At 46.2% G+C, this 12,304-nt stretch overlaps 1 protein-coding gene across 1 annotated transcript; it reads left to right on the top strand.

Moving 5' to 3' along the window:
• Positions 1–406: 406 nt before the first annotated feature.
• Positions 407–11,818, top strand: CDCA7 (cell division cycle associated 7; the record flags this gene model as incomplete). Its single annotated transcript, XM_082311462.1, is given in 14 exon segments — positions 407–421; positions 2,059–2,308; positions 2,311–2,387; positions 2,390–2,491; positions 2,493–2,543; positions 4,100–4,225; positions 4,626–4,736; positions 6,173–6,424; positions 6,860–6,937; positions 7,695–7,886; positions 8,317–8,457; positions 8,899–9,048; positions 9,646–9,782; positions 10,100–11,818. Coding segments are annotated over 14 exon segments (1,713 nt in total). The 3' UTR covers positions 10,131–11,818.
• Positions 11,819–12,304: the final 486 nt, after the last annotated feature.

Raw genomic sequence — 12,304 nt, 5'->3', positions numbered from 1 at the left:
AAACGCCTGATAAAATACTCCAGATAATCTTTGCTGACATGTGAGCACTGAGGGGTGAGCTCACCCCGCAGCTGGGCAGCAGGGGAGACAGAGGCTGGTAGTGCTGGACAGGCCATGCAGGACCTGGACTGGGGGACCAAACAGGCAGGGATGTTTTCTTCCACTCACATTAGCCTAATTTGAGTTAAATGTGGCTGAAAACGCAATGCTCACCTGGGTTCAGCTTTGCATGTCCTCAGCTATTGTAAATAGCTGGATGTAAGACAGTGGTGCTGCCTACGTCTCGACAAACACGAAGAAACTTTTTCTGCCAGTTGGTAAGTTTGTTCTGCCCATCCGCCGAGGACACCTGGGCCCTGCGGGGTAGAACAGGGGCGCAAAGGGCATGAAGATGAAAACAGGGGAAATGACGGCGGCGCAGGTCACAACAGCCATCTCCTGAGTTACAGACCTTCGTTTCCCGGTACCCTGCACTGTACCGCAGGAAGGGAAGCCCCTGCCCTTCACATACTTCCCATTTCTCTTCTCCCTTTCCTGCCCCTTTCTCCCCAGTCCTCTGTAAAATATCTGAGCTGACATACACAATTTTCAATAAATTAATTCTTTTTCACATATTTAAAAAAAAAAGGCTGAAAATACAGTTCACAAAATGTCCTGTCCAGTTTCCCCACAAAGTCCCTGCTCTGGCCTGTTAATTTTAAAGCCATTCGACTACATATGTTGTTTGAAGAATGCTGTTCCATTAAGCATTAAATGGAAAATTAACTGCAGTCTGAAGTACGGATTCAGCTAGCGCCATCAGTACTCCATAACATTTCATATGATGCTCTTAAAAGCTGTGAAGGTTGGCTACTTTTATAGTAAAATCCGGATAATCATGACTCAAGATGTTAAGGGCTGTTACTGTTGAGAAACTGGATCTCTTCTTCCGTTAAGTAAACTAGTATTTGTAGATTTTTTTTTGTGAAAGAAGTAAAACTACATCAAAATTCAAGAAACAAACCCCCTTCCCAACAGAGCTGTCTTGGTTGGAAACCATCTGGGTGGCAATCCTCCACTGATGCAGATTTAGAGGAAACGAGTGTGGTCTGGTCTCTGGAGAACCGGGTTTAGTTCATCTGCTTTTGTGCGTGTGCCGAGAAGCCAGCGGTGCAGGTAGGTATGTAATTACGGGCTTATTTAAAATGGAGATTCTTTTACACGGCAGATTGCAGCACGCGCAGGAAGAATAATGCCCACAGAAAACAGAAAACCTCCGCGAGGGCTCTTGTACTCTATTGTGCTGTTGCCTATTTACAGGCTTTGGCTTAGAGATGATTCCTGGTTTGCTTTACACCGGCGCAGCTTTGCGTGCGGGCTGCACGTGCACGGGGCCTCCTTCCCTCAGGCCGATTGCAACGGGGACTCGCCTGCTGCTGGGAAGGCACCTGGAAATGCTGAGCGGCTACAGTTGCACTGGTCAAACCGCAGGATAAACGCAGGATTATAGCAAACACGGGGGCCACGAATCCCATACAGCTTCTTCAGGGCTTCTCCCGTTACTATTGCTGCCAAATACTGGTCACGCAGCCGCTATTTTGCTGGGTTTAACGGCTGTATTTGATTTAATGCGATATTACAAACATTACGTAAAATGGTTTACAATGACTGATGATCTATTTTCTTCTGGCCTGCCTTCAAGTAATATTTTGTTTGCGAAGAGCAACGCAGCCAACTTCTTTGTAAAATCCCGTCGCGCTGCTGTACTCCCAAGGGAGGGGCGGCAACGGGCATCACCCGCGCTCTCGCTCCCCGTGGCGCGGCGGCAAACCACGCTGCAGTCACGGCGGCAGCGCAGGGCAGCCCGCGGGTTGTTTAACAAAGTGCACTTTCACGGCCCGGCCGGGCAGGCGCTGCCGAGCGCGGGGCCCCGGGGCGCAGGGAGCCCCGGGGGGCGCAGGCCCCCGCCCGCCTTTCGTGGAGAAGCCCCCTCTGCCCCTGAAAACTGGCAGGTTCGGGGGCTTCACCTCAGAGTGGTGGCGGCAAACCCAGGTCTGACACACAAAATTTGAAAATGAGAGAGCCAGGGAGTACGCGGCTGCCCCGCCCGGGGCCCGGGGCCCGCACCCCGCCGGGGCGGCTCGGCGCGGGGCGGCCCTGCCCTCCACGCACGCACGCGCGCCCGCCCCCGCCCCCCGGCACGCGAGTCCCGCAGCGTTCCGACCGGGCGCTTTTCGCGCCACAGGGCCAGGCCCTTGCAGCTCCACAAACGCCGCACCGCCAATAAAAAAAAAAAAAAAAAAAGGGGTCCCCGCACTACCCCCTCGGGGCCGTCCCGAGAGAGCTCCCCAGCTCCCCAGCAGGGGTGGGCGGGCGGGCGCGGGGTGGGCAGGCCGGGTGCACGGTCCCCAGGGGGTGTCAGCTGCATCTGCCAGGACGCGGGCGCCAACGCGGGAAAGGCGCCGCCGGGCCCCGCCCCCCGCGGTCCCAGCCGCTTTGGCGCGAACCTTCAGTTCCCCGGTGCTCGCTCCGCCGCCGCCAGCATGGGTCCGCCGCGCCCGCAGGTGAGCGCTGCCCGCCGCGGGGGGCTGCCCGCCTGCGGGTCGCCGCGGCGGCTGCCGGCGGCGAGGGGGCTGTGGTGCTTGCGGGGGTGCCCGGGGGCTCTGCGGGGTCTCACGGCCGGGGCAAGCCGGGCTAAGCCGGGCTGCGGGGAGGCTGGTGGGGTCGGGCAGGGCGAGTCTTTGGGCTGGGATGGGGGGGCCCAGCTTCGGAGCCGCGCTCGGCGGGGTGCGGGCGGCTGTGGCGGGGCGCAGCCGGCCCGGCCTCCCAGCGCCCCCGCCTCACGCCTCGCTGCTGCCCCGGCCGCCGCTACGAGCGGGGGCGCGAGGGCGGCCGTTGGGCGGTGGCGGGCGCCGGCTGCTGCGGCGGAGGTGCCTCACGGCGCGGGGGAGGGGGCCGCCGTGGGGCCCCGGGGCGGGCGGCCCCGCGGCGTGTGCGTGGGGGCGGCACCACCGGAGTGGGAGGCGGGGAGAGGAGCTGCCCGGCGTGCGGGGCCGTGCCGGCGGCCGCGCCTCAGCGGGGAAGGCGGGTTTGCCTGCCGATGGCCGTCCCGGGTCTCCCGGCCTGGGCTTCACGGCGGCACGGGGCCCGCCGGCGCGGCCCGGCCTGCCGCGCCAGAGCCGCTCCCCCCGCGCCCCTCGGCCGCGGCAGGCGACGCCAGAAGCGGCCCCTTCTGTGCCGGGGGCCGCGGCCGTGCCGCGGCCGGGCGGTTTTTTTGTTCTTAAGCGCCCGCAAAACGGTGAAGCGTGGGCAGGCCTCGGGGGTGCTGCCGTGCGGCTCCGGCCAAACGCGGTGTGCTGATCGGTGGTCTTCAGTTTGCTCTGGCTCGTTACTGTTTAAACCGCGTTTATGAAGTGTTTGTCCCAGTCGGCGGGGCCTGCGAACGGGCGGTGGTCAGAGCGCTCGACCTGGGCAGCTCCTAAGTGTGGGTGCAGCAGGCTCGGCCTTCGGTCGCCGCCGCCCTGGGCGGGTAAGAGCGGTCGGTGCCAGTAGAAGCGTTCCCTGGGAAATGAAAACCTGAAGCCCATCAAAAAACTTATTTCAGCCTGGTAATAAAATTAACAAAACACCAAGCTGTTGTGTCTAGAACAGTTGCTTAAAAGCTCCTCTTTTCTGTGGGTATGATCCTTAGTCCCTTCCTTAACAGCTGCAGTGTATTTAGTGTTTGCCTCAAACTAAAAGTAATTAATAAATCAAAGCAGATTTCTAGGTACTATTTGTGTACTTTTACTTTTTCCCAGCATTATCTATAACGAGCGGGGAAGGATATGATGTTTGTGTATACTTCCACTTGGCTGTTTGCATAAAACAAGTATTTGTAAATACTGAACAAAACTCATCTATAACAATGACCAGAAGGTGTATCAGAGCAGAAACTATTCCCATTTCTAACTTTGGGAATTATTTCAAAGCTGATGATAATTCTGCTGACTCATTTTCAAGACTGTTAAACATCCTAAAGTGTTCAAACCTCCTAAACTTCAATTTAAGGATGTTCTCAAAAGCTAGTATGCTACAGTAGGTCTCTCTTATTAACGATGTTGCTATTGTCCTTTTGCAGCGCCGAGCTTGTTCAGGAAGGAAAAACTTAACAGCATTCCGAAATACGAAACTGATTCCCATGGAAACATCCTCATCCTCTGATGACAGTTGTGACAGTTTTGGTTCTGATAATTTTGCAAACACGGTAAGTACAGTACAAGAACAAATAAAACTGAGCGTGTAGTGCTCGTAAAGCTTGCAAAAATGTAAAGCTAGTAAATGTTTTGTGCACGATTAAAACTACTTGCTTTGCTTATGTTTTTGTATAGTAGTTATAAATCTATGCTATATGCTGTAATTTCATTTCACTCTTCACTTGTGCTTCTAGGTGGTAATCATTGGAAACAGATTAGCTATTTATTTTAGCCTTTGAAATGTCACCTAACCTAACATGCCTGATAATTTTCAACCGCGGTTCTGAAACCTTGTTAAATGCCTTAACTATTTTTTTTTCTTTATTAAAAAAGCTATTTGCTTATACTGCACTTGTTAATGTGAATCATTTTCTGTACAACTTCAGTTAAAGGATATTTTATTGTTCATAGAAACGCAAGTTTAGGTCGGGTAATAGAGAAGAACTGGCAAAAATTTTTCACGAAGCCTCTGATGATGAATCCTTCTGTGGCTTTTCAGAAAATGAGATTCAAGATGCATTGGTAAGGCAGTTGGTTTTAGTTTGCAATTTTTAAATTTAAATTGTTACACATTCTTAATTGAAGAATAATGGCAGCTTCAGCTTGAAAGTCAAATGTTGTCAGAAAGACGCATCATTTTTTTTCCTTAATGTACAGTCTAAGTAGCCATAATTTCTTTTTCTTTTTGTTTCCGTAAAAAAAGCCCCCGAGCTCCTGAGCTTTGCAAGTTCAGAATAAAATCTGCCATAAGGATTTTGAAATATAATACCTCTTAAAAATGTCCTTGCTGGATGTTACTCTGTTAGACTCTAACCTGCACTCTGACTGTGTAACAGGAAATGCTGTACTTCGTTAGTGGTAGAGAAATAGCGATAGGTGGTGAAATCTACCTTCCTGCTTTTCCTTGACATCAGTGCAAGAGCAGTTTTATTGCTTAAAAAGACCAACAGTTGGTATTTAGTAGAGAAGACACAAGTACTACCATGTTTGGCTTAAAATAGGTTTGTCGTAACTTAACGTGCTGAGGAATGACTAGAAAAGAAGAAGTCTGATTGGAAGAGGACATGTCTGAGTTAAATAATACACAGCAGTAAAGGGAATAAGTAGGAGACAAAGCTGGAATAGATACGTAAGAAAAAGGAGTCAGTAACTACACATAATGAGCAACCAGAACCATGTACCTGGTTTAATAAAAACCCTGTGCAAATAAGGATTGCCATTTGAGACTGATGGTCTATGCATATGAAGCAGGAAGCCTGTTGTTACATATTACCAAAATAAGACTGTCTTATTGAGTCTAAACCTAAAAGTCAAAGGCTATTGCAAAATGGCCTTTTAACCAAATAAATCAATTTCTGTCCTCACTGAACCCTTGGTTCTTGCAAAAGTTGTAAGCAAGGCATCAGAATTCAAAGATAGGAAAATATTGGGATTTTATTCATAATTATTTCATTGACTGGCTCTAGAAGGAAGTTTTCACTTGGTATCGTTGATGCTGTGAGATGACTATTCTTGACAGTTTACAAACTTGGGTTTGACACTGTGCTGAGAACTGTGTCGTGGCTTTTTTTTTATAGCCAAATACAGTATGTTGCAAAATTGAGCCCTTTGAAGGCAATTCTCTTTTTCACACTCACACACAAACTATCTTTGCTATTAGACCTGCAAGTGACAGCTAAGACTGCTGCAACTGAAAGCAAGCTCCTTTTTCTGATTTGTTGTGGCGGTAGTGTGGTTCTCCCTTAGAGTTTTTTATCCCCATGCCCCCTTCTCCTCCTGCCCTCTTTCTCCCCAGCCTCCCCTTAAAATATACTAGAGTACTAGGACTGGAGATTTAAACATCTACATTTCAGCCAGATAGCCTCTTTAACCACCTCCAAACAAAATATTGTCTAACTGTATTTAATTGCAGAGCAACTCACTTGGATTTATATGCTTCCATTCTGGTTTGTTAACAGAAATTGGAATCGGATTCCGAGGAGAACGATACAAGTGCTGACAGTGAGGTAGCTCAGAGAAGGCAGAAATGCCCAGTTCCTCTAAAAGTGGCCCTGAAGTTTCCACCTCGAAGATCGGAGAGGAGGAAGGGTGAGATGGAACCTCTTCCTGAAAAGCTGGTGCCTGCTCCGGATTCAGACTCTGACTCTGAAGAAAAGGGTGCCGTGTTTTTAGAAAAAAGAGCTTTAAACATAAAGGAAAACAAAGCAATGGCAAGTACTCAGTGTTTCCCTGGATCGCTCTCTGCTTCTTCCCCTCCTTCTCCCCCCACCACTTGACTTTTAGGGGACCTCTTTGGTTGTTCAAATTAACTCTTACTGGGAATGATGTGAATGCATTAAGAGGAATTTACATTCTTAATATTTAAAGCCGATACTTTATGTCCACTGGCACGTGAAAATCCATAGCCTAAGTACTTCAGTAAAAATCCATAGGGTGCAAGCCTAAAGAATAAGGCTTCAACGTACTAAGTTTAGGCATTTTCAAATTACTTGCAGTCACTAGAACATAAATAAGGCAAAAAATTGAAGAGTGACTGCATTTCCTATAAGTAATTGTACTTCTAGCCAATTGCCCTAATCTAATAGTGTGTAATGGCACATAAACACCCTTTTAAGGCTCTGCTTCCTTTTTCTTTCCCTTGTTAGCTTGCAAAACTAATGGCTGAGTTGCAAAATGTTTCTGGTATCTTTGGTGGGAGAAAATCATTGCCAACTGTCAGTCATGTAAGTATAAACTTACTATATTTGCCTTCAGATTTCTGAAAGTCCAATTCTGACATTACAAAAACAGGACTCTCAATTAAAAAACATAATAAACCATGTAAATCAAAGTCCAGTTCAGAATTTTATTGCTTCCTAAAACAAGCATTCTCATTGTGCAATTCTCTTTTGATTTGGCACTGTATAAGGCAGAACAGATTAATTCATAAAGGTTAGGTGTCTCCACAGGCCAATAAAACTAAACAAGGTGCTGTGTAAATATGTATTTATACAAAGGCTGGAGATAAGGGGGGCAGCTCAGACTTTGAAGCTCAAGCCTGAATATTCTGCAAGTTTGGAGCCTTGAAAAAAAAACCCTGACACTTGGCCCAACTAGGTCCTTAAAGAAGGTTGGGTTGTGAATTGGCAGTGTAATGAATTTCACTGCTAATATACCTGTAAGCTCCGTGAAGATGGGAACAACACTAAAAATCACAACTCCTCATTGACACAGGTTCTGCTGCTGCATGGGGGAATTATTGGATCTTACACCTGTATGGACACAAAAGTGCTTTGGACTATTTCTCTGCAGCTAGCAGAATGCCCAAGATGAATTTGCCTAGGATGTTTTTACCTTGTGGTTTCTGATTTGGGACAGGGGGAGACTCCATCTTTGGGAAAGGCAGAAGGAAACCATGTCTTTCGAGGGAGGAATTCATAGTAGGGATAGGAGCTGTCTGGGTTTGGGCCTGTTTCATTAGGGGCTTTTCAACTTTACCAGGGACCAAAGCGGCTTCCAAGACGTTCGTTGCCCAGAAGTGCTTTGAGGAGGAACCCAGACCGAAGTTCTCGGCCTCACACGAGATCCAGGTCCCTGATTGAAGGTCCTCCTACTCCTTTACCAGAAGAGGAAGATGATGACCGGTACATCTTAGTGAGAAGAAGAAAGATGTCTGATGATGAATACCTGGAGGTATGTTGAGGTTCTAGTTCTCCTGTTGCAGGTTGATCATGAAGGTGGTTTTGTATCCCTTCAAGAAAATAGCAATTCATACTGAGTTGATCAACGTTATGAGTATGCCATGGCCTGGGAAGAAGTACAGAAAATAGCATGTTGTATGTGTTCTCCGTTCCCCCCTGCCTTATCCTTGAAAAATTACTTCCTCTTGCACTCCAGCAGGAATTAAGCAAGATCCAGTAGTATTTCTGCACCCTGAAGGTGACAGATCAAGTCAAGGTGCTAAAGCTGTATCCATATCATATGTCTTTGCAAAGATCTATATCTTTTGTTTAAATATATGATGGGTATTTGAGACTTTGGCATTGCTTTGAAGATCCCCACCTTGTTTGTGTAGACTTTTTGCTGAAAGCAATACTAAAAGTATTGTGTCTTCACTATTCAGCATGAAGCCCGAGCTCCCAGGAGGGGTCACCGTGGTGCCATGGCTTTTCCACACATTGTGCGCCCAGTTGAGGAGATAACAGCGGAAGAGCTGAATAATATTTGTGGATCTGCAAGAGAGAAAGTATATAACAGGGCCATAGTAAGTATATTCCAACTTTGTAAAATGCATACTTTGTGAAATAATTTTCTTGTTATTCCCTGCTTGTGGTTTAGCATCAAATAGAGCAGACTCCCTTTCACTGAGAGGAAGGATGTGATTTTTGGGAGAAGTATGCCTGAGATCTTGAAGTGTCATCTCTTATCTCTCCCTGAATGTACAGAATGGCCTCTACCAAGCCAGTTAGCTTGTTTTCACCCTGGAACAACTGTAGTACCTAGGCAATACCAGCCAAGGAAAATGATTAACAGACACTGAAGATGCAATGTTAAAACAGTCTTGATTCAAACTTGCAAGATGGCTTTCTGTTTCAGGATAAGCACTGCTAGCTGCCGAAGAGATTGCTTGTTAAATGCTTTATTCCCCTAACTAAAGAACCATCTTTAAGGTCTCGTTCCTTAAACTACTTTCCCTGTGTTCTAGGGATCCACCTGTCATCAGTGTCGCCAAAAAACCATAGACACCAAGACAAATTGTCGTAACCCTGATTGCATAGGAGTACGAGGCCAATTCTGTGGGCCGTGCCTGCGCAATAGGTATGGGGAAGATGTCAGAACGGCGTTGCTGGATCCGGTAAGACAATTTTGAATATTGGCTTTATTGTGCTTAACTTGAGCAGAGAGGCGCATTGGTTACTCATAGTGAAAGAGTTTTAGGAGGGGAACTGCTTACAGTGTTGTAGTACATAATGCAGTCCTGGTTTGATTCAAACTGAATCATAGAAGCTTGTGTTGTGTAGAACTTGTTGTAGTTACTACTTCTGTAGCTCTGTTTGCCAGAGTAAATTATGAGAGCAGAGCAGCTGCCAAAATATTCTTGTGTTTGAACATCAGAATAGTGTTCTTTTTTGCCTTGCATTAGTGCTTAATGCCCTATGGAAAGGAACTGTATTGTGGGCAAAGTGCTGCTGCTGTTGTGGGCTGTTGAAGTGGTGCAGGAGTTGAGCAGAGTGGAATGCTTCCTGTGGTTATGTGCAAGGCAGGCAAAGGAGAGTTTAATCCCATGCAGACTGAAGAATTTATACACTTGTACTGGTTTAGACAACTTCTGCAGCACTGATGTTCACTGCAGAACTCTGTGCAGAGCAGGGCCCTCTGTCAAGTTGCGGGTGTGAATCATGTCTGGCATTCCAGTTCAGTTAAAAAGGCTTGTTGTCTGTCTTTTGTCTAGACCTGGACGTGCCCGCCATGTCGTGGAATCTGCAACTGTAGCTTCTGCAGACAGCGAGATGGCCGATGTGCTACAGGTGTCCTGGTCTATCTGGCCAAGTACCACGGCTATGACAATGTCCATGCCTACTTGAAAAGGTATGTATGCCATTGTGTCAGTGGCGTGGCTCTGCTCTAAGTGGGATAAGCAGCTCGGAATTGGGAGAGGAGAGCCCTCCACATCCCAATTTGTCAGGTAAATCTCAAGATCAGTCTGTGTGGCCTTCAGAATCTGAGATTTTGCTGTATGATTTTTCTGACATGTTGGTTCTTACCCAAAACAAGTGGTATATCCACTCTCTCTTTTGGCTCTTAACTTCAGCTGTGTTTATTGTCGGGGCTTCCACTAATTTGTCTAAAGAGTTTCCAAACAGTGTTTTGCTACAAGCTAACTCATGTTTCTACTTGTCTTTCAGTCTGAAACAAGAACTTGGAATGGAAGACTGAAGCTGTGACTGCCTTTAAATTGCGTACTCTTTCACCAGTGTAATATTATTGCCTACAGTGAATTGTTTAATCAAATGAGATTACAAAGCCAGTGCCTTCCTTTCCTCCCCTTTTGGGTAAAAAAGGATAAAGAACTTTCACTTATCTCAGTGCAAATCATACTTGGGAAAACTGTTTAATGAAGGTCTTTGCCCACAGGCCATTGTTTTCTTTTTAAATGACTTTGCAAATCAGATAGCATCAGTCCTTGCTTTTATGCCAATAACTTTTTTCCTGAAAGGAGATGGGGCTTTAAGCCATTAGAGTTTTATTCACGCAGTGATCTGTGCTGCAGGTTTATTTATGTTTTGAAGTTGATCACAAAAAGATACAGATGTTCTGAAAATTCAGGGCACCGTTCCCCACAGAACCAAACAGTGAAAGGTCTGTGCTTAACTCCAAGCCAACTTCTGCTGCAGTACAGACTCTTACGGAACATAAATGATCAAATAGAAGCTAAGAATTCTCTAAAACAACGATGCATTCTTAAGTTAAAAAAGGAAGCCCTAAAAGTTGCAGCTGAGCAGTCTCCAAGCACTAATAATTTGGTTTTATAGAGTACTCAAAGTGCACATTGGCCATTTTAAAGGAGATTCTCCGAGTGACTTAAAAAATGCAGCAGAAGCAGTTGGGGGTGGCACTTTGTATTTTTGCTCAGATGAGAGGAGGCCACTGCTGAAAGCTTCCACAGCACCAGCACTAGCATTGCCTAGCGAGGACAGTGGTATGAACATACTGGTATACATTGTGGAGTGACCACTGTCTAAAACAGAATGTACCCTTTGTTAAATTCCTGGTTTTGTGGGTTCTCTTCTCCCTGCTCTTGCTGCAACTGCACAACTGCTTCTTTGCAGAATCAGCACTGGTCCTGGTGAAGAGGGATGCCTCCAGACCGGGGCTTGGTTAAGCAGAGGGGGGTAGTGGTTCATGTGGCTGTTGGCCAGCTACAAGTGGATGAAAGATGGTAACTTGTTGAATTTTGTTATCAGGAAAAGGGGCAATGACAAACAATCACTGGAATCAGAAGCCTGAATTTTTTTACCTCTGAAAAAAATTAAAAAGCAAGGACTTTCTAAGCTACAGGCCAGTGTAAAGTGAGTTATTCTTGCAGTTGCATAGAGCAGCATAAACATAAATAGATAATGTTCTCAAGAGACACCCTGGTTGTAGTAACAGATGAGAAAGAAAGATTGCCTCATCAAAAAGGCTTTTAAAAATAAATAAAAAGGGAGATGTAATGGGTTGCATACAGTTTGTGAGCACTTAAAATGTGGTTAGTGCTGTGGCCTCCTCCTTAACAGTCCAGTCATATTTCTGTATCTGGCTCTGCAGGATTGTAGAAGGATATTTTGCATGATGTTAATGAGGCATGAGTACAGCAAAGATGGAGCTGAAGAATTCTATTGTGCTGTGTGGATGGGGTCTTGTGTACTCAGTGCTGTAGAAAAGAAGGTGCCATGAAAATTGCATCTGGAGAACCACAAAGTGTATAAATACGCTTAGTTTGGTTATGGAAACTACTGTATAAGCTTCGTATAAGGTTTAGAATGCAATGTTATAAATAATGTACAGTTGAATAGTAGAAGAATCAACTTGCTTTTATTGAGCACTAGAACAAAATATGGGTATAGACTTCTCTGCTTGCACAGTATTTGCACTGTATATATACCTAACGATCCACAGTTTATACCTTCCTGGGAATTACATCAGTGTGTGTGGGAGGGCAGGAGAGAGGAATTTAGAAACAAAAGAGATTTATGTATCAGACTTGCAGTTCTGTTTCATAAATCATCTGTCCTATTGAAAATCTCCTGTCCTCTCTTTCTCTGTTTTTATAGTGTGAATAGCTGTGTAATCTGAGGTGGAGAGTACTCTACCCTCTAGGTACATTTTGTGAAGAAGGAACTCTAGAAATACGTGTTCTGACAGATAAGAGCGATTTCCACCCCACCCCATCCCCCCCCTGCCAGTTGCTGGGCTTGCCTTCTGATTGCTGGAGTGTGAAAGGACTGTGCTGAAAGCAAACCCTTGCGTCATATCATGGAGACTGCTGTATTTGGATTTACCCAGATATACAATGTTCTGTACAAAAGTGTTTTTATTTTGAAAATAAACATTTTCTGGGTTAGAATTTT

The sequence above is a fragment of the Platalea leucorodia genome (genome assembly GCF_965183815.1).
Source record: "Platalea leucorodia genome assembly, chromosome: 5".
Taxonomy (NCBI): domain Eukaryota; kingdom Metazoa; phylum Chordata; class Aves; order Pelecaniformes; family Threskiornithidae; genus Platalea; species Platalea leucorodia.
Note: the sequence above shows the minus strand (reverse complement) of the source record. Positions and strands in the feature narration are given on the sequence as shown.